Here is a 23,108-nt window from a genome sequence, read left to right on the forward strand (position 1 = left end):
CCTAGGCTTCACAACCTCCTCAGGCAAGGAGTTCCACAGGTTGACTGTGCGCTGTGTGAAGAAGAACTTTATTTGTTTTAAACCTGTTGCCCATTAATTTCATTTGGTGACCCCTAGTTCTTATATTATGGGAATGAGTAACTAACTTTTCCTTATTCACTTTCTCCACACCACTCATGATTTTACATACCGCCATCATATGTTAGTCTCCTCTTTTCCAAGTTGAAAAGTCCTAGTCTCTTTAATCCCTCCTAATATGGGACCCATTCCAAACCCCTAATCATTTTAGTTGCCTTTCTCTGAATCTTTTCTAATGCCAGTATATCTTTTTTGAGATGAGGAGACCACATCTGTAGGCAATATTCAAGGTGTGGGCGTACCATGGATTTATATAAGGGCAATAAGATATTCTCCGTCTTATTCTCTATCCCTTTTTTGAATAATTCCTAACATCCTGTTTGCTTTTTTGACTGCCGCTGCACACTCCCTGGACGTCTTCAGAGAACTATCCACGATGACTCCAAGATCTCTTTCCTGATTAGCTGTAGCTAAATTAGCTAGCATCATATTGGAAAAAATAACCCCAACTATACATACAATATGCATTTATTTACATTTATCCACATTAAATTTCATTTGCCATTTTGTTGCCCAATCACTTAGTGTCGTTAGATCTTTTTGAAGTTTGGTTTTAACTGTCTTAAGCAGCTGAGTATCATCTGCAAACTTTGCCACCTCACTGGACATAGATACACCCAGCAAAACTATGGGTAGGTATATTCTTCTCAGTTCTCCACCTGTTTTCTCTTATTGACAGCATGGATTCTCTCTGTCTTCACCTGTGGAGAGGGACCACTGAAAGTCTTTAGTGCTGTTGGTGGAGTTGCAGATAAGGCAGAGAGGATGGAGTGGGACAAAGAGGTACTAGAGCAGTAGCTCCCAACCTTTTTGGGCCAGGAATGATGGGAACGATGAGTGCCTTTCACAGCCAACTACATAGGAAGGTGCCGTCCTCAAGTAGGGGGTTCTGGGGCAGGTCAGGTCCTGCCTCCAGTGGCTAGGGGGGGAGACCTAGAGGGGATTTCAGAGTTCACCCTGCACTCACCCCTCTGGGAGCAGCTCTTGCAGCTCCAGTCCTGGGGGGCTATCAGGGCAATCTCCAGAGTTGCAGCACTGCTCGGATTTGGCCCTGCTCTCCTGACGGGGGACGCCTTTGAGCCAAATTTATGTGAGTGGCGCTGGGGGTGGGAGCAGCGCTTCTCACTCAAATTGGGCCTGGTCGGCCCGGCATCAGCGTGAAACATTCTGGTTTGCGCCACACAAACGAAGAAGCCCTCTACTAGAATGACTGATGCTGTGGCAGCAGTGATGCTATAGCAAGTAACGGCCCTGCTTGTACCCAGTGTTATGAATGTATATGTTAAAGACTAGGGCTGTCAAGCCAGGGCCACACAATAGATGCATGGCTCACTCCATTTTTTAATTTGACATCCCAGTTCCAGCTCTCCGCTGCAGATGCTGAACTATGCCATCGCTATAAAAGTTTAAACCTGGATTGTGTTGCTTAAATGCAGTGAGTGAATCAGATAAAAAATACAGATCATTCTACTTCTCTAGAAGTATATTCTTGAGATAACTAATCTCTGTTAATTTCCAGTGGAAGCACTTAATGCAGCGCACTATTGAACATAAAAAAAATATTATATAGATTTCCTTTGGTTTCAGGGGAGATGCCAGTGCTCCCTATCCTCTCTTTAAGGCAGCAAGTCTTAGCAACATGTAGCTCTTGCCTCACTCCTATTATGATAGTTACTTCATGAAAGGAGATAAAACAAATGACAGTTTAATCCTCCCCTGAAAGCTCATAGAACACACATGGCTAACTAGCTATTACAGGGGTGCTGTTCTTGGAGGAGTGAGTAAAAATAAATGCCTTCCGCTATAATAAATAATCCCAGTCAGGCAATACTTGTTCCATTTTATTGATAAATTGCTGTATAATTGGGGAGGGGGGAAGGAGGGGAAAGAAAAATAGTTCAGTAATTTTTAATCATGGCCAATTTGTCTTTCCCCTTCAATGTTTAAAAGTCCCATAAAGTAACTTTAAATAAATTATTGTTGTTCTTGGCAAAAAGATTTAGAAAATGTCACCAAAGTCTGAGATCTATTATCATCTTTGTCATTCTTTTAGATAGGGTTTTTTCCCTTCTCTCTACTGAGGTAGTAGCATTGAGGAGAAGCAGGGGGATCTTGTGGAGACTGAGACAAGAGAATTTCCCCCTAGAGAGGGGATGAGAGAGAAGATGACCCACACATGACAGATGTTAGTCACGTCACTTAGTACACTAGTAGAAAGTGCTCGATACTATGGCAGTGAGGGCTGTACAAGAACTTGTGTAGGCAGCACAAGTAGTACTGCCGATAGTTAAGGTTACCTGACTTTCCATTATAAGGGTCTTTTTTCAGTTACTTGTAACTTTGCCAAACTTTAGCCATTTACACTGAAATTTTCCATACCAGGTGTCTGCCTCAGGCTAATAATAAAAAAATAAGTTGCAACTCACCCAGTTCAGCCATTTCTGTGAAAAAAAATTAGGGAAAATGCAGTGCCTTTTGCCATCCCCGTTTGAAAAATAAAATCACCAGATTCGACCAACCAGTCAGTTTGCAGATGCTCAATAGAGTTTGGCAGCTAAATGTTCCAAAGATTCCATCTGCATGGAGCATGCTCCAGGCCCTCACAGGTCCTAATGCTGTCCAGATTGTAATGCACCATCCCCATAAAATTACTGAGAATGCACCAGCCCACAATGCTGGGGCTAAGCAGAGATGTCCCTCCATGTGCGCCTCCCCTCTGTCAGGGACCCGCTGTGCACCAAGCTTTCTCCTCTGCTCTCAGTGCACCGCCTACTGGTACTGAGGCAGCATGGAAGGGGAGAAAGGAGGAGCCTGACTCGAATGAAGGGTAGGGAAGGAAGGGACGGGGGCAGGAGCCTGTGGGGATGAAGGGATTAGAGCAGGACCTGAGAAGGTAGGAATAGGGGTAGGCATAGAGTGTTGGGTAGGCAGGAACTGGGTCATAGGAAGAATAGGGGCAGGAGACTGCAGGAAAGGATTAGAGCAGGGAAAACAGGTAGGAGCCAAGGGGACTGGAGCAGGAGCTGGGAGGGAGGTGGTAAAGGGGAGAGGGATAAGAAGCAGGAGATGGGGAGGGGCAGAAGGGTCTATAATTAAAGAGTATATCATACTGCCTATGCACAGAGGGGCCAAATTAAAGATGTGCAGGGAACCTCTGGCACTTCCTCACCCTTGAGTGCATGACTTTGCAATGTTAGCATTGCTTTACCATAGCGTTTTTTTGTTTTTAATATAATATGGAATAGAATAGAATAGAACTCTCATCTGTAGGATTGGTTGACAAGAGTCTTATAAACAGAGATGTGTGAAACTGTTTAATAACTCCCTCCTACCAAACAAAGCCTGGACAGGGAGTATGTTATCGTACATTTCTAAAGCACCTAGTATAAATGGGGCTCAGACACTAATTTGGGTCTCTAAGCACTATTGCAATAGTAACTATCTAATAATAAGATAATTCTTTGTAGTTTTTGCATATGCTATTGCTAAGCCTGGCAGTGTGGAAGATAGAGAAGCCCCATCCTGGTAGCTGGGGCCCTAGGAAGATAGTTTTTATTTAGTGTAATGGAGGCTGGTGTCAGCTAGAGTCTCAGGTTTGATTTTTCCATCTCAGTGAGTATAAATAGTTGTAGGTCTCCCTTGAGAGGTGAGCTTTGGAAGCAGTGCATTAGTCAAAGAGCACCATCTCTGCTAACTGAGATTCTTAATCAGAAAATAGACTCGTGTTGAAAAGGTAAATGGTGAAAGCTGTAGCTTGTTAGTTAGTCTCCCAGCTAATGGGAATAGTGTAGTAAATGAAGGTTTAGATAAGTATGTGAATGTAATATTTACTTTTAAATGCAGTCTACCTAAAAAAATTATTAAAATACACCTTCTAATCATAAGGCGGATAAGGGTGTTTATTAAAATCTTTAAGAAAACAATGGAAATAAAGCTTGGAAGGGGACCGGCTAATCTATTAATGTTACATAACGGGACTCAATTCTTCAAGTGCTCTCAAGCCCTGTAGTCATCCCATAGTGAGAATGCTTATAGGATCTGGTCTATTAGTTGTATTCTACACAAACAATTATATATTAGAAACAAAAAGAAAAGAAGCCACTTGTGTTAAAGTAGCATTAGGACCCCTGATGATACCACTGAAAACAAAGACAACTGATATATTATGTATTAGCATAATCCATTTGAGAGGAAACAAGATAAAATAGCAAAGAGTCCTGTGGCACCTTATAGACTAACAGACATATTGGAGCATGAGCTTTCGTGGGTGAATACCCACTTTGTCGGTTTTGGGGTAAAAAAATAATATAATAATAATAATAATAATCCAATGATTGTCCCAGTTTTCTTCAGTTTTTCTCAACAGCTTGCAAGATGCTAGTGGGATCCCAGTTTTATATTGTAAGTAGATTTGACAGTAGTGAAATGAATCAGGATATCTTGCATTAGAGTGTTGCATCAGAACTAGAGATGGCCCAAACTGCACAATTCCTTAGTGTCCTGAGGTGTTTGGATCTGGAAGTTTGATTTGTCCTGTGAATTTTGGATCTGAATCTTAATGCAGAATTCTGGACATGTGGAGCTGGCTGTTGTTTGGGTTCATCTCAATGTGAGACATTTATACATATGATAAAAGGGGTGAATTCTTGGCTCAGTGGAAGTCAGTGGCAAACCTCCCACTGACTTCTGTGGGGCCAGGATTTTACCCAAGGAGTTAATCCTGGAGGACAAATTTTTGAAGATGAAAACCCCTAAACAAGAGTTCATATAAAAACATAGGCATGTAGACTGGGACAGGTAATGATGAATGCTGCTATTGGTGAAATATTGTCAAGCTGCAGGCCTGAAGAAATCTGAGAACAGCTAGAGTCCAACAAAATCTCCAAAGTCCAGAAAAGAATGGTAATTGCACATATTGACCTGATACTGTAAATAAGCCAGGGAAATGTGTGGATGAAGGAAAAAAAGAACTCCCCATTTTCTGAGTAACTCAGCATTAGACAACTTTTTTTTTTTTTTTTAAGTATGTCATCCAGTTAGGAATTAAGTTTCAGACCAGGCTGATGGCTTGCCTCATAAGGTAGAAAAAGTTGTAAATGTTTAAAGATGGATCCCAAGAATCATGCTCTGGGAATCTGCAGAAGAGACACAAAAGAGGACAGATGAAATTCTGTTTTTGTGCCATCATTATGGAAAGGTTCTTGTAACTGTCCTGTGCTCTTCCTTGTTCTACTGTGTCCCAAAGAGTGTGGTGCAAAATCAAGTTGATTGCATGCCAGTCATCATTTCACTACCCTTTTCCTTGATAAGGTGCTGATAAAAAGGCCAGGTTATCTTTTCCTGTTCCTAATACTATACTCAAAAGTACATTTGTGTAACTGAAGTGCATTTAAAAGGGAAATAAAGCTCTCGTGGTTGTGTATAACTCATGCCAAACACTGGTCAGTAGAGCACGGTAATTTTTTCTGTTCGAGAGTCAGGAAAAAATGCTAGTGAGAAAGTGGTGCTTGCCCACTTCTGAAATAATTGTTTGTATTAGCTGGTGCGTCTTTTGAATTGAATTCTTTCTTGACATCTGTTTTGAATAAAATTGCATTAATGTTTTAGGACAGTGGTGGGCAAACTTTTTGGGCCGAGGGCCACATCTGGTGGGGAAATTGTATGCAGGGCTGGAGCAGGGGATGGGAGTGCGGGGTGCAGGAAGGGGCTCAAGGCAAGAGGAGGGGTGTGGATTGCAGGAGGAAGCTCAGGGCAGGGAGCTGGGGGGCAGGAGGGGTTCGGGCTCCAGCCCGGCACTGCTTACCTAAAGCAGCTCTGGGGTGCCAGTGGTACGTACCGGGGCCAGGGCAGGCTCCCTGCGTACATGCCCTGTCCCTGGCCCTGCGCCGCTCCAGGAAGCACTGCAGCCCCTGGGGGATAGGGGGCAGAGGGCTCCGTGTGCACTGCCCTTGCCATGCTTCCAGGTACCTCCCCCGAAGCTCCCATTTGTCGCAGTTCTCCATTCCCTGCCAATGGGAGCTGCAGGGGATGGTGCCTGGAGGCAAGGGCAACGCATGGAGCCCTCTGCCCCTGCCCAGGGGCTGCAGGGACGTGGTGCCGGCTGCTTCTCAGTGCAGCACGGGGCCTGCCGCACCCGGGGGGGGGGGGCAATCCTGCAGGCCAGATCCAAAGCCTTGAGGCGCCAGATCCAGGCCCACTCCTGTTTTAGGAAGATGAGTTCTGACATATACAACTTCTTACACAAATTACGTATCATGAGATGATGGGTAGCTGAAGTAAATGGTACTACATCTGGAGTGAGATGCTACCTAGCATGAGTAAGAACTTCCCAATCTGTCCCTTAGCGAGTACTGAAGCATCAAATTCTTAGGCCTTCATTGAATTTTTCTCATTCCTTATTCAGGCAAAACTCCCACTGACACCGATGGAACATTCTTCACTTAGAACTAAGAAAGAAGTAATAATTTGGCCTCTACCAAACAAGACAAAAAACAGCCTCAGTGGGTGTTGGGACATGGAGGTCCTCAGGCCTCCAATGTAGCAGAGATTATGCTGTCTTCAGAGGTCACCAGATGCCTAACCACTAAGGCAAAATTCTGCTCCCAAGGAGAGCTGCTTTTCAGCAGAGGTCTGTGCACAGTTTGAATGAGTATTTCTCTGATTAGTGCTCAGTTCCCTTCCTTCCCTGCCCATGCACTTTGGGTAGAGCAAGGAGTAAAGCGGAAGCCAAAAAGCAGGAAAAAGGACTGATGCCGTAGTGCGGGAGCAACGTGAGCCAAACTGTCAGCAAGACAGGGCAAGGCAGCAGGACATAAAGTATGTCAGGGAAAATGCAGAACACGGTTCCAGACCGTTCCGCCTGAGTTTAACCCCTGCCACCTGCCATGAGACTCCAAAAATCTTAAAGCCTGAGAAGTTCCCATTTTGTTCAGTGCAGTTTAACAGCCTCATTTAATTGTGTGTAAAATAAATAAAAAAGACTATTTGCATAAAGCAAAATTTTATATTCTTTCCCTCTCCGAACGTGATCCCATGAATTTCTTGCATTGTTGTATTCCATGTACTAAGGGTCCCACGCAGAGAGCAAACAATAAAGGAGAGAGAAGACAGATGCTCTGCTAATGGGAAACCAAGGAGCAGAGAGTCTGTGAGGGATTACAGACGGCCTGGGGTTGGAATACATTATTTGCATAGCACCCAATTCAGAAATGAGTTTTCAGAATTAAATGCCTGAAGCATCTTGGCAAAAACTCCTGGTCTACCCTCTCAAAGGCCTTTTAAGCATAAAAGAGAAGGAATCTCAAATCTAGGCTGAGTGGATCAAATTCAGCAACTTTTGCAGTGCAGTATCAGTGATTTTTGGTAATTTTGTAACATTACTACAGGCAGGTCACCCACAGCATCTGCCAAAATCTAAGCTAGTTGATCTCTTCCCACTAACTTTTACTAGTTTTTTTTTAAATCTCCATTGAGAAAGCAAAGGGGTCTGAAGCATCTGTCAGAGGGAAAGCAATTTCTGTCACAAGTACACGGGGTCGGGGGTGGGGGGAAGCAGCAGCATCTACTTCCTGGGCATGGTTAGGCATGCTAAGGCGACATAATAACATGTCTCTAATTTAAGGTAGAAAGAAGGTCCTGAAACCTTTTCCAGATGTATTATTTCTCAGTGTGTTCGCTCTTGAAACTCCTGATGCGAGCATCAGAGTTTAAAAGATCCAGCTGAGGCTGGTTCAAGAACTGATTGCACAAAGGAGAAATTTCTCCCAGTACTTGATGGGATTACCCTCTATGCATAATTATCCATTAAATGCTCCAAAAGCATTGTTAATTTCTTTAGAATATGTTGCATGTTGGACAGAGAAGTCCTTTAAAATTTGAGATGATCACGGGGGAGAAGAAGGGCACAAAACAGACCTAAGTAATCTGGGCAGAAGGTTTTTCTTCTCCCATTGAAACAAAGGCTTTTGGGAAAAATCATTAGTGATTTCTGCCTGTTTGGTAATCAAAGGCTGGGAGACAGCAAACAAAAGGAAGTTCATCTAGCCAAGGCTTTTCCTTTTACTCTTGAACTCCAATATAGTTCTTAAGGTCTATATATGTAAGAAAAACCCAAAAGCCCTACCTGACAAGCTAGAGATAAATAATGCATAGATTATCAAGATCCTGAAACAAGGTATTGACTCTTGCTCAGAAAATCCGATAACAACATCTGGAGAGATGGGTGTGAATAAAGAGTTAAATGTGGGAGGAAAGTTAGGACAAAATTGAGATCCCAGAACAGTAAATTGTTAGATCTCCAGGATCCATTTGTTTTCTTTGTATTTTGGTAAGGAATATTGTCCTTTAAAGTCACAAGAGTGGGGGTGAAGGAGGATGCCTTAGGCTGACCATTGAATTTCAGAGCTTTCCTCTGCTTGTGTAACAACTTTAACATTGTTCAGTGTTATTCATGGTATTAGTTTAAAAAAAAACAACCCACCACCTCAATGTTTGTGAATGTTCAAAAATGTGTCTCATTTATCTTGGGTACATACTGTACATGGGCCCATGCAAGTACATTTCTAGTTCTAGATGAGTATGTAATTATATTTATCTGCTTAAGAAACAGTAACAGAAAAAGTTACTGGCACGTTTAGAAAAGCTAAACAAAATCGGCTCAGTGATTTTTAAAAGATGGCCAAATATGTGCAGTGTCAGAATTATAAACTCTTGGTACATAAAATGTAAAATAAAACAGGGCTGCATGTTAATGAAAGCATTGAAACCAGTAGTGTCTGTAACAAAGGCACAGAGGAGTAGCCCGAGCCCAGGAGCAGGAGCCAGGAACACTTGAGTTCTAATCTCACCTGTGACTCTCTTGTAGATCCACCATCACTATAGTCTGAGTGATTTACAGACATTTATCCACCCAACACTCACATGAGGAAAGGAAATGTTATCTCCATTTTGCAGATGGAGGAACTAAAACATAGGATGAGATTTTCAAAAGCACTTGAGGTTACCTAATGGTTCCTATGGAAGTTATTGACTTCCTTAGGAGCCAAGTTAGACCAACCAAGAGCTCTTTTGAAAATCCCACCTAGTGGGAATGAGAGACTTATCAAAAAGCGTGCTGGGCTTTGTTGCAAGAACTGAACCTAGTTCTTTTGAGCCCTAGAATTATGCCTTAAGTGCAAGACCATTTTTGCCCTTCTTCAGTCTTGAACAAGTCACACCTTTTCTGCCTCAGTTTCCCCACCTGCACTATGAGGATAAATATTAGTTGACAGGAAAGTTGTGCCGTTTCATATTAGTAAATCACTTTAAAGAGGAAAGGTGCACAGTGCCAAGTATTTTGCTGTTTCAAAGTATTGTTTACTTTGTCCTCTGTGTTCCTAGAATTTAAAACCTAAAACTGTTATTTGAGCCCTCCATGTTTAGAATAAAAATATGTACTGCAGGGTTGAGTTATGAATACCTGGCAAAAGCCATTTATTGTCAGAAGGATAATATAGATTTAATGATAGCAGTATCCACCGTGCTGCTTTACTGTAGAAAAAAATGCTGCTGAGATGAGAGGCTGTCATTCTACTCCATCCTCTATAGATTTAAGACACCAGGGGAGACTAATCCAGATCCTAACTCTCATTGAACCAAAAGGTTTCAGGCTTTTCCAGATCAATACTATGATCAGAAAAGAGCACAATATAGTAGTAAAGAGGGTCATTTCACTGAGCTCATAAGATAGTTTGTCAATGTGATTGGACTTGGTGCCATTTTGTAGCATTTTCTTAAATTGGGTAATCATTCTCTTGTTGCATTTTTACAAATACAATTCCCCCATTAGAAACTAATTATGGTTTTAATTTAATAGGTTTAGTGATAAAGAGAGATTGTGTGTCAACAAAACCCTGCCTTCTGACAAATAATGTAATTTATAGCAATCCAGACAGCAATAAATGACATTAGCCTGACCACAAGCCATTCAGTTCTTTGGGAATAAGGTCCCTGTTAATCAATAATTGGGTAAATGCTCCTTTGCATTCTTTATCAAATGACAGCCAGATGGTACTGTTAAATTCATTCTGACAGGATTTTGGAATTAGCTGGGTTTATACTATAGTTAATCTTCTGCTGTCTGCTCTGCTAGGACCTCCCCACCTGTTTCCAGCAACCCCTGAGGTCGCAACCTTAGGAAACAGTCTAGCCAGATGGTCATTCAGATACAGTGGAACCAGAGAGATTCCCGGATAGTAGCAGTGTCTTTGTCTGCTGGAAGAAAAATAAGAAAGCAAATATTTTGGTCTTAGAGCTGCTGACAGTAGAGTGAGGAGCGGATCCCAACCATTTCTCTAGAACTAGACAATTTCACACTAATTCCATTACGCAATGCAGCAAAATGACTTGCAGAAATATGTGAGTAACAGTCTATGGACACTGGTGTATACTAAACAATCTGATATGGTCATTTGTTACAATTTAAAAGCTTTACTTAATCTAAGGGGTTTTTTTTGTTTTTTATCATTACATGTGCTATATTGTCCAATACATAGGAAATATTAAAGCAGACAAGGAGAAGGCTGTGAGAATTGAAATAGCATATTATTTAATAAATAGCTTATTTGTCCATTGTGGCATCTGAAAGTGACTTCAGTTTATAATTGTTTATAACCGTGTCCCCAATTTGCCACTTTATCTGGAAAAATAAAACAAAGAGGACGTCTTGCTAGTTAATGGTCTAATCCAGTGACTACTGAAATCAAAGAAACTGCTCCCATTAACTTCACTGGCAGTTGGATCAGGCTCTTAGGCCTTGTCTACACTACCACGGTAAGTCGACCTAAGTTACATTACTCCAGCTACTTGAATAACGTAGCTTAGGTCAACTTACTGCTGTGTCTACACCATGCTGCATCCCATCGACTTTCCTTAATTGTCTCATTCCGGTGGAGTACTGGAGTCGACATGAGAGCGCTCTGTGGTTGATTTAGCAGGTCTTCTCTAGACCAGCTAACTCGACCCCCGCTGCATCAATCGCAACAACCTTAATCCCCAGTAAGTGTAGACATGGCCTTAGCCTCTTTTAGATCCATGGCTGTAAGGACACACTGTGCTCTCCAGGCCAACAGAGCTGGGCTGTGTCACATGATCTACATTTTGACATCCTACCCTTGGCCTCATGTTCCAAGTCTAGCTCCAAGACCACAGCATGTTTTTGATGAACTTTGCTATAACCCCAAAATGTTCAAATAATCAAATGTCCAACTTACTGTGCAATCAAATGTAAACAACTGGGCAACCATTCCCTGTGATAGGAAAGAATGCACGTGGAGCCATTTGTTTATATTGGACGGAGCAGGGTGAGGATAAAGTTCAGCTACTGCAAATATCAGTTTCAAAATTACATGTCTGGAGTCCTTCAGGCAAACTCTGTTCTATAGGGTATCAGTCAGGTAGGTCAGTTGTCAGGCTCAATAGCCTTGATAAGTTGGTTTACAATTGTGCATTTTAGTTCTCCCTTCTCTCAGTCTCTAAACAAGACCGGATGAAATCCTGGCCCTATGGAACTTAATGGGAGTTTTGCCATTGAGTTGAATGAAGTCAGGATTTCACTCATACATCCTTACCCAATTTTTAACTTTTTGTAAATAAATTTTCATCTTTCCAAAACCAGAATGGAGTTATACTCAGGATTTAAAGCGTGTAACTGTGCCCACAATCCCCATTATTCTCAATGGGAATTACATGCCTGGATCAGAGGGCAAAACTAACTCAAGCTATTTAAGACTAGTACCTGAAAATGTTCAAAGTACAGTGTGAAGGCCTTTGCATCAGTTCAAAGTAGGCCATCAGAAAAGTATTCAAGCCAACGCAGTGCAGTGTGGTTCGTTTCATCCCAGGTCAGATGGAAAAAACAACACAGCATTCATGAGACAGGTATAGTTTCAGAAAGAAAGGAAGAGAGATTAGCAATTACTAACAATCCTTTCTCTTCTGTCATTTGAACAGTATTCGGGCTTTCAACAAACAGCAGACAAGTGTTTTGTTTGTGGACACCTCATAATGGAAATGGTAAGAGAGTTAATTCTTTAATTGTGGAATATATTTCTGTTTGCATTTCAGGGAGTATATTGTAATATGCTGTTTGCTTTTGACCTCGTCAGATCATAGCCACGTCCTCACTACTGCCAGGGACATTTTAATCAAGGAAGTATCACTATTAAAATGAAAATAAATTCACATAGTGTTGCCATTAACACTTAATGCATAGAGTGGCCCTTCTCCTCTATCTAAACATGTGGAATTCTGACATTACTGAGAGTTCCACCAAGCAGGGAGGAGGGGATATAGTCAGCCAACAGTGAAAAAACTGTAGTACATTTTGATATCATGCCATAAAATATAGACTCTTTTCTGGAGGAGAGTGATAAAACAAAGGAATGCTGTTTCTTGTATAGCCAGGTGAAACAGCAGGAACCCTATCATATGAGAGGGAGTATGGTCATTGGTCAGAGCTGGGGGAACTAGTCATCAAAAGTTCAGTGCTCTTTTCCCTTCTCTTGCATTGTGATCTTGTGCACCTCACTTAACCTATTTGTGCCTCAGTATCCCCTTCTGTGAAATGTGAATAAGAGGAGGTTACTTACCTGTATCTGGAGGTTCTTTGAGATGTGTAGTCCCTATTTGGATTCCAAGCATGAGTGCACATGTGCACCATGTGCTGGAGCTGGAACAGCTCTGTAGCAGTGTCCATTGACCTGCACGTCCATCATCCTTGTGTGCCCAGCCAAGGGTATAAGAGGCTGTGCGGGTTGATGCTGCTCTTGAGCCCTCTTACCGCTAAGCATGTAGTCTGCAGCAGAGGGGATGGAGGGAAGGGACTGGAATCCAAACAGGGGCCACGAATCTCAAAGACCCTCCAGTTACAGGTAAGTAACCTCCTCCTCTTCTTGACATGATGGTCCCTATATGGATTCCAAACGTGATTTAGTAGCAACCAGTGATCAGCGTGGAGGTGGACACAAGGACTTGCGAGAAGTCACAGATCCCAAAACAGCATGACCAATGGCCACATAAGCCCCCGATCCCAGAGCAATGGTGTAGTGAGAGGTGAAGGTGTGGATGGAGTTCCACATAGCTGCCATGGCACATCCACGAGGCAGGCCAACATAGCGGCTTGTGCTCATGTGGAGTGAGCCGTGACTCTGGGAGGTGGAGTTATGTTGGAAAGAGTGTAGCATTTGTAAATGCAACGGGAGATCTATTTGGAGATGCACTGCGAGGAGCGAGCTGGGTCCTCGCAGCATTCAGCAACAAAGAGTCTGGGTGAGGCATGCCCGCATGCGTTGGAGGTTGAGGGCCAGTGCATGGCGGATGTTGAGGGAGTGCAGTGTCCTGGCTGTGTTGGGAGTTGTGGGGTTGGGGATAGAAGACTAGCAGATGGTTGAGGTAGAACGCGGACACCACCTTTGCGATGAATTTGGGGTGCAGGCATAAAGGGACCTTGCCTTATGGAAGACAGTGGGGAGAGTGAGCTATCAAGGGCTCCATCCAAGGCTTCTTGGGAGATGGAGCAGCCGAGTCAGCATGCAACTCACCTGACATGGCCCGGCTCGGGGAGTCAACACTGCATTAAGAGGCTGTCCCAGACTAGGATCCAGCCTTAGGCGCATGTCTGTGCTTGTGCTCACGGCGGGGCTTGTCAGATTGCAGCAGTACCAGCCAAGCCAGCACCCGGGAAGAAGTCGGAGGGGCACTCATAGACTATGCCAGACACTGCTCCGGTGGTTCCAGATCTGATTGTGCATGTGGGAACATTCTCTCTGTAAGTTCCTGATGGAAGAGGCTAAGTTCCCTGCCTTCCTGCATTCGGGACAGGAAAGAAAAGAAAACCATGCAACGGATGACAACATGGGCTTTGCCAAGGCAGTAAAGGCACTGCTGATGCTCATCGTTTGCAGAGAAGAAGCATGACCATAAGCAGTTTTGGAAGTTGACTTGTCAGGACATAATCCCCAGGTGGGGAGATCTTCCCATTGTAGGAAGAGGTCCAAAAGGAAACCTCACACTAGCACACTACAAAAACAAGAAAAATTAGCATCCACTGCTATATACACAAAGGAGAATGGACAGCCAACTCTCTTAGCGAGAAGGCAGGGCAATGGGGGTTCCAGCTCTGGTCATGTAAGAGGGAACTGGAGTGGCGGCATTCCACACGGCCTCTTCTAGCCTCACCTGCACAAGGTTGACGCATATAAGGGTCAGCAGACACTGCTACAGAACTTCTTCCGGCTCTGGCACATGACACACGTGCACACCCAGGTTTGGAATCCAAATAGGGACCATCACTCGAAGAATACTTACTGGGTCACAGCACCGACATAAGGTTGCACTGATGATTGTTGGTAAAGGACTTTACATTTCCACTGGAGGATCTCAAAGTTTTCTGTTATTGCTATTACTACCAGTCCAGGAGAATAAAACTGAAAGGAGGGGGAAAAAATCACAATTTATAGCTCTATGAATTAGTACTAAACCCACAAGAGTTATACCCCTGACAGCAGACACTTATTTTCTGGGGCTAGTTGCTGTCCTTCTGTAACAGCAGCAATCCCCCCCTGCTGGCTCATCAGCAGCGCTTGCTCTCCCATTGATTTGCACAGTTTACACTCATTAAAATAAACAAGTGCTACCCATAAATCCCCCTTCTGTACATTGATGGGAGAACAGACCACAGCAGACAGCATCAGTACGGCCCACAAAGCTATTTGTTGGTTTGACGTCTTTATTAATGAGGAAGGGGGCTTATAGCTGTGGCTTGAAGGGAGCTAGCATCCAGAACTGATTTATTTTAAAGTGAAAGAAAAGGGGGTATATTGGGCCAAATGCATCCTTTAGAGCGAGACCAGGGGTGAATTTGGCCCAAACAAAATGAAATGGATTAAATGCATGTTAAAGAACTCTGTAGACTATAGCTGAATGTTCATAAGGTTCTAGTACACTAGTGTTTTCCTCTTGGCTTAAAATGTATTCAAATGGTAGCACGCAGTTGTTAAATAGCGACTAAATTGCAAGCATTGATGTTCGGGTGGGTCTGGAAATGAGAGTTGGCTGGGATGACTTAGCTAATGAGGATTCTTGCTCCTATCTGGGTGTCCCTGGTTTGATATTGTTCATTTTAGCCGGAGAACAAATTTCTAGAGCTGGGACGGAAGGGAAGGGTCATTTCAGGAGTCCATAATACACCTGTACCCCGATATAACACAATTCTTGGGAGTCAAAAAAGGACCGTGTTATAGGTGAAACCATGTTATATTGGGGTAGCGGCGGCAGGGCTCCAGTGGTGATTTAAAGAGCTCTGGGCTCCGGCTGCGGGGAGCTCCGGACCCTTGAAATCGCCACCCAAGCCCTGCTGCCGGAGCCCCGGGGTTGCAGCAGCAGTGTTCTGACGGTGACTTAAAGGGCCCAGGGCTCCCCAGAGTGGCCAGAGCTCTGAGCCCTTTAAAGCGCCGCTGGAGACCCACTGCCAGAGCCCCGGGGTTACCACGCTATATGCGAACCCATGTTATTTCGGGGTAGAGGTGTATCTAGCTGATGGAGCGCTGTAGTTGGAAGCTTGGCAGGTGATCATCTGCCTTCTCCTATTAGCAAGCATGCTACAACAAAAGGAAATTTTGCTGTGAGCTCCAGAAATTAAGCAGTCTTATTTGGCTAATTCCTTCAAGCCCTCCCCCAGTAATGAGTAGAAAAACAAATATGTCTGTGCAGTAGTGGGAATCCTGCTTATCATTGTACAGGGTTTTAAAAGAAAAATAAAAAAATAAAAAAAGGCTCAGACCTATGACACCTCCACAGACTTGGGCCCGAAGCTGCTCAGTACTTGGAATTGCAGCTGACTCAGCGGTAGTTCTGTGCCCTCAATGTCTGCAGAGTCAGATCAATGTAATAATTGGTCTATTATCTTCATAGCCAGATACCAAGGCAATGCATGTGGTAAAACACAGATAAACAGAGAGAGAGAGAGAGAATGAGTAGTTTCTGAGTAATAACAGACATACAGATCAAATTAAACTTGATACCCAGTCACTGGCTAGATAACCCTCGGGTATTCTTTAAAAAACACAATTGGACTGTAGTTCATACTTCTTCCTAGGCACTGTGTTTTATTGATTTGAACTTTACTCATAAAAATATCCACAGGGCTTTAGGACCTTAGTGCGGAAAGGATCTTTAACTTGTTAGCTTCTCCACATTGAGCTGGGGAAAATGTACTGGCAGATACAATTTGAAATTGCTTTCAGAAGGTGACAGTCACCCATAAAAAATGTGCAATGTCTGATGTAACCTGTTGTGAGCTGCATAACTGTACCATGTATGGGAGGCAAAATAAATTCCCAGTGTTGCCCCATATGCCTGGCACAGCCTCCTTGAAATACCAGCGCTGCAATGCAAAGGTTTTATTTGCAAGATCGTCAGCAGCAAAAGGATTTTTTTGGAGGGGATAAAGAGGTGTCTGTGCTGGAAGCCAGTTGCTGAAACACTGATTGGCAGAGTCTCAAAAGCCTGTGACATTTTTAATATCAGTTTATATTAACTGAAAACTCAGACCTGATCAGGCTGTAAAAGAGAGAGCCATCTCTGTGACAGCGAAGTAGATGATAGCCAGGCTGTATTTGTGGTGGCATAGGACAACTAATAAGGATTTGATTATTTAAATTTTGTATTTGTAATTTACCGTTTTTCATAGATTCATGGATTTTAAGGCCACAAGAGACCATCTAGAACGACTTCCTATATGTCACATGCCATTTAATTTCACCCCTGTATTGAGCCCAGTAACTTTTGTTTGGCTAAAACATCTCCCAGAAAGGCATCCAGTCTCCATCTGAAGACATTTTTACTTTTGGTTGTGCATGAAGAGTTTTGGTTTAATGCACATCCATTTGTACTGTCATCCCTCCATAGTGAATGCTGAAGCTACTTGCCCAGTGTACTTCCAATTTTCACAGTCCCTTTACATCACCAAGGGCCTGGTGCAAAGCCCATTGAAATTAATGAAAATCTGGGCTTTGAGTCAGGCCCTTTGCTGGTGAAGCCACAAAGTCAATATTTCTTCCTGAGGCGCATGCTGTGATTAAAATCTAGAAATGCTGATGCACGGGGAATGTTGTCTGGAAAACAAACATGGTCTCATTTTGTCGTCTGGCTCTTCTTAAGATCTTACAGGCTCTTGGAAAATCATACCATCCTGGCTGTTTCCGCTGCGTGGTCTGTAATGAATGTTTGGATGGAGTCCCCTTCACTGTAGACGTGGAGAACAATATTTACTGTGTCAAAGACTATCACACGTAAGAACACAGATGCATTGACTGCTTTTGAAAAGTTGTTCATATTGAATCATCTTTGCAATAGACACTGATTTCAATGGGAGTTAGGTGCCTAAATACTTTTAGAACTCTGGCCTGGAATTTTGCCCCAAGGCCCCTTTACACCACTCTGACAGCATAAAGAGTCACTTACATTTACATCTGCTTAACGGCTACTTTTATACTGCCAGAGCAGTAAAGAAGAATCAGGCCTTATGCACGAATTCTCTCCTGAGGGGCTGTTGAGGTTTCTCATGGACTCGTAGGCGTATGTGTTTATGTGCACACCGGTAAATCCTCTGTTCCTGTCAGAGCCTAGCTCTGTTAATCATAGTAATGGAATATAATGGCCACTAATATTCCAGTTAAGGTTAGAATTGTGTGTGTCATCCTGACGACAACTCTTTGAGTTGTGCTGAGGCCCAGTAACCACTCTGGGACGCCCTTCTGTCAAAGAGAATGTGAAGGCTCTCAGGCGCTGTCACCGCTGTATCACAAACCATGCTATGCCCAGTCCTGCCATAGGATCTGCTAATGCAGGCCACTGTGCCCAAGAGGAATCACACTGACGTCAACAGAATTCCAGATCCACTCCAATCCGTCCCAGCACAGGAGTGGAGTGAATATCAGCACAACTGCTCTATAGTACAGTTGTAGGGGAGACTGCTTGACCAGTTCAGCATGAGCTGATTTTCCACCTTCAGCCCCAACAACCACTTGTAGCCAACACCTTTTCTTGAATTCCCTACCGCTGCTTTTGATACAGTTGTTAGAGCTGTAACCACATAGGAAAGCTGTTCAAGCCCTGTGATGGACAAAGTCCTAGAATGATTTTTGGTTCCCAAGCTTTTCCATACTGAGAGCCCCTGGAACTCCCCCTCCAGTTACCTGGGACCCACCCCTCTCCCATTTAGCAGTATGAGGAGGACAGGATGGTCATGCTACTCTGATACCTGTTGGGTCACAATCCCCAAGTCAAGAAACACTTCTCTCTATATACAGGTTCATTGAGGAAATGTGTATGGCATTTATTAATAAGAGTGTTGGATACAGTAATCAATGGAGGAGGGGAACAGGTACCTATCGAACCACATATGGATGTGTGGGAGATCTGACATAGGCTTGAATCAGCCCCTTCCTCAGATCCAAACTTGCACAGAGTTTGAATTCCTGATGTGGATCCATATTTTGCAGTTAAAGCCCATCTCTAAAGAGAAGCTATGGTTGAAATGCTCTCAGGGTTCAAAAATTTTTTAACTCTAATGTGAACATTTTCTCTTCTTGAATCTTAGTGTTTTCGCACCAAAATGCGCTTCCTGTAACCAGCCAATTCTACCAGCACAGGTATGAAGGGGTGTGTGTGTGTTATAATTCATTAGATAATGTGGTTGTTTGCATATGGACATTTTTCAAAGGTCTGCTCAAACACAGTAAGAAATAGACACCTTGGCTATTCAAGACCCTTTCCCCAGCCCCAGAATGAACTACATATCTAATACAAAATTAAACACAGCTCAGCAATAATATGATTCTTATACAACTCCGAGTCATAATAATCACAGTACTTAGCAATTATGCACCAAAGCACTTTGTGGTGCTTCAGGGGTATTAATTAATGTTGCTGTACATCTGATTTAATTCAAAGTCCTGGCTAGAGAACTGAGAACAGAACATTTATTTTTAGAATCTCTCAACTTCCCATTCATTCAAGAAGTACACTTTGATTGCTACATCTGATGTTAGCTGTTAAGATATTCAGGCTCCAAACAGGGGATGATGGTAACATTTGCCCTGTTCAAAGAGCACATGGCCACAGCCATGTCACAGTGCCATGGATGAAAGTGCTGCAGAAAGTTGGCTACAATGTTTGAGGCAGAGCTGGGGAACTGTGTATTCGAGATGGATCTGAAGCAAAACGCTGGTTCCAAACCCCACCAAGCTTTGGGCCTCTCTCTGTCTGGTGAATTGAAACCCGAACTCCAGAACAAAACCTTCTCAACCTTTCAAGGAAGACAGGGCTTTGGAGCTTGTACAAGCAGCACTAATAGGGCCTGAACATTAAACTGATTTTCAGGACAGATTATCATCACTGTTCATGGTGATGGATATCACAGACCTTGTGTTAGTTTCAACCTGCTGCACAGAGCAGTGAGGATGCAAATTAACTGTAGAAAAGATGTCTTATCAAACCATGTGAAGTGAGGAGTTATGGGATTTGACTTTTTATTTTCAGTAAGCCCATGAGCATGTGCTGTTTACTTAATAAGGGCTTACTTTTCCAAAATTACACAAACCCAGCTCAATTAATCTGTTATAGGTCTCCCTGCTAGTAATTACAATAATGATACCAGAACTATCTGGCATGTATGTTGGGGCCCAATCCTGCAAGCTCCCTCCCAGGAAGTGCTGGGTTCCCCCAACTCCTTGGAAATCAATGAAAATTGGGGGTGCTCAGCACATTGCAACTGTAGCTCCTTGCAAGCATCTTATGTATGAATTGTATAGGGCCTTATTCGACCACGCTTACCCATATTGAGTAGCATCTTACTCTGCAAATTGATTGCAAGAAAGTACTATGCAACATGAAAAGAGGTGGCAGAATCAAGCCAATAACAGCAGGACTGAACTGAGCCAAGCCAAAGTTCAGATTTATTTAAATTGTCTTTGACCAAATGGTTGAATACTTTGGAATTTGATCCCTACTTATATGTTTTATCTTAGCTGGAAGTGGCACTTTGGCACTGAACAACATTTGTACATGAGGAGAGGATCTGTTCACCCACATACCTTGTTATTCTCCTGGCTGCATGTGACACTAATGCATACTCTGCTGGTAGTGACATGAAAGTGGCATAGAACCAGCAGCAGTCGTATCATCCAAGAGGCAGTGACTGATCAGATCAAGGGACTGATCAGATCAAGGTTATAGTCCAGGGCCTGACAATTCTCCCTTCTACACGCACACACTTCCTGGTGCACATTCCATGTTTCCAGACTAATAGTACGCATTGTAGAGGCCACATCATGTGCACCCCATAAGTCACTGAGCCAGTGTCTGCCATGCACAAAGGGGAATGTGACATGCCACATTTCTGCTCCTCTTCCAATGCACATCAGGTATATAAGCCACAATCTTGCCCATACTGCTTCAGTGAGGTGCCTGCATCTCTCATACTTGAAATGCTTCTAAAGAGGAGCCTGTGATAGCATGCCCTGATTACACACGTTCTCTTTATTCTCATCTACTTCCCTGAATTTTGCATATTTACAGAGTAACCCTTTCCCTAAAAGCTTGGCCCATTCTACCTCATCCTCTGACTTAGCTGGCAGTCAGCAAGACTTGTAGCAAACCTCCTCCAAGCACATGATATGCTGTTTCCCAAGGAGGGTGTATGTGTTACTTCAAGTCTGGCAGGTCAGGTAATGACTTGCCTGCCGCTCCTCTCCGATAGAGCATCAGATGTGACGCAGGCTCTAAGCACACCTGGAACTAGAAACAATTCAAGGCAAAATTTTTAAAGAAGCTTCATTTTCAGTGGCTCAGAAAAGGAGTCGGTGAAGTTACCTGTGACGCATGTGCTGCTTTGCAGGGCCTGGGTTGGCACGTATCTTCATATGTGCACTAATGCATGTGTACCCACTGGCCAGGATATTGCCACAGACATAGATAACAGTTGTGCTATCTGACTATGCAAATTTCAAGCTGGTGGTGCACCTATGATAGTGTGTGTGTGAACTCTTGGTGGAAAGTCAAGCGCAAAGTGGCTGCAAAGAACAAACAGCTTAATAAATTGTCATTTCTGGTTGGTAATTTCTCCAAATCCTGGGTTCTCCTTGAAAATGAGCCATTTTCAAAGGGAGTCCTAGGACCTTGTGAACCATCAGCCAAATTCTGATCTTTGAATAGACAGGGATAGCTGCTAATGACTTCAAAGGGAACTGCACATGTGCAGCTGGGGTCTAAACAGGGGGCTCTTAGAGATCCAGGATACCCACTGTGCCAGAATAATAGTGTTGTACAAACAGTAAGCAACAGGTAGAAAATTGACAAAATGCCACCTACATTCCTGGTCTGATTTTTCTCTCTATTTTCCAAACCAGGGCTCCGAGGAGACCATTCGAGTGGTGTCCATGGACAGAGATTACCACGTGGAATGTTATCACTGCGAGGTAAGCCTGCAGCATCTCTGCCACTGTGTTGCATCAAGGCAAGATCTGGCCTTTAGGAGCAGAAGATGCCTGAGTGTAGCAGTGAATCAGTGGCTGGGCTTTAGATGGTGATGTGGTCCATAGTGAGTAGTTCCCGTCTCCTGGCATGGTCTGTCTGTCTTGGCACTAAGAGCAAAGAGGCAGAAGTGTCTGTGTTGCAAACCAAACCGCAGTTTGTAAATCAGTACGGCCCCATTTAAAAGTGAAACTCACTAAGAGGACAGCCTTTTTTAGGGCAACATTGTATGTTTGTGCAGCAAGATGAGAGGAAAAAGAAGAGGTGGGGGGCTAAGCATGTTATTAGCATTTGGCATTTCTTTAGTGAATCCCAAGTCATTAAAGCTCTGAACAAAGGACTGAACTAACAGAGCATTGCCGATGGGTAGCAGGCCTGCTGGCATGACTGCAATCCGATACAGTGCTTGGCTAGCAATTCACAGGCCTGAGCCCAGACTCTTATGTCTCACTCAGGGTTTGTTTCATTCTCAGGGTTTGTTTCATTCTCAGATAGCAGGCCCATCAAATCTGAGCCTGCTATCTAGTCTGCCATGATTCTAATTGAAGCTCTGAGGCTGATGGTCTAAAAATAATTGAGCATTCAGAGTTTGCATTGTTTACCTACACTGTGGAGAACATTCGTCTTTCTGTAGACTCCACTATATTGACAAAAGACCTGCCATATTCCAGCTACTGTGATTTCTTTACAGGGAAGCGTAATACATTTTTAAAAGGGCTCGATGGTGGAACTGTTTGAAAATTTCCTACCTAATTAAATGGGAAAGAATCTGAGAGATTCATTTATAAGCTGTGATGGAAGCTAAGAAGTCATAAAATCTCAAGTTCCTTCCTGTTACCTTTGTATTTCGTCACTTAATTTATCAATGTCTGGCCCAAAAAAACCCCCAAAACCAACAAGATTTCTGACAAATGATCTTTTACCTTTACCGAAGTGTTCTCTTATATTCCTGAAATCTTTTAAGTTAAGGTATATAAAGTTATTAAGAAAATATATATTATTGAATTATCTGAATAATAAAAGATCCCTAAACTTTTATAAAATGCTCCTGCATGGCCTGAAAGCACATTAATGCCTTATTCTTTTTTATACTTTCACTGTAGAAATATGACAAGATTTGAGCATTTTAACGTAAGCTATGAAAGTTAACAGATCACATTTCAAATATGATTCATTAAACTTTGCCTCATCTTTGATATTGAAAATATAACGTGAGGAGCACTGAAAATTATCTAGTTGCACATACTGCTCAACTTCTTCATCAGGATTACCTAGAAGTCAGAATTTCTATGTACTCCCTACCCTGTTTCCAAATCCTGGAATCCAAATGTAAAACCTCCATGATTTGCCTGACCTCAACTGGCATGGATAAGTAACCAAGAGGCTGCTCTGAACCCAAG

At 43.1% G+C, this 23,108-nt stretch overlaps 1 protein-coding gene across 1 annotated transcript in view; it reads left to right on the forward strand.

The window, feature by feature from the left end:
- The window catches only part of WTIP (WT1 interacting protein), a 120,568-nt gene that overhangs the window by 92,219 nt on the left and 5,241 nt on the right, over window positions 1–23,108 (forward strand). Inside the window, exons 4-7 of the mRNA XM_050922819.1 lie at window positions 12,127–12,189; window positions 17,335–17,465; window positions 18,776–18,827; window positions 21,585–21,653. Of these exons, the coding sequence (XP_050778776.1) occupies window positions 12,127–12,189; window positions 17,335–17,465; window positions 18,776–18,827; window positions 21,585–21,653 (315 nt within the window). The remainder of the gene's footprint in view (window positions 1–12,126; window positions 12,190–17,334; window positions 17,466–18,775; window positions 18,828–21,584; window positions 21,654–23,108) is intronic.

The sequence above is a fragment of the Gopherus flavomarginatus genome, chromosome 14 (genome assembly GCF_025201925.1).
Source record: "Gopherus flavomarginatus isolate rGopFla2 chromosome 14, rGopFla2.mat.asm, whole genome shotgun sequence".
Taxonomy (NCBI): Eukaryota; Metazoa; Chordata; order Testudines; family Testudinidae; genus Gopherus; species Gopherus flavomarginatus.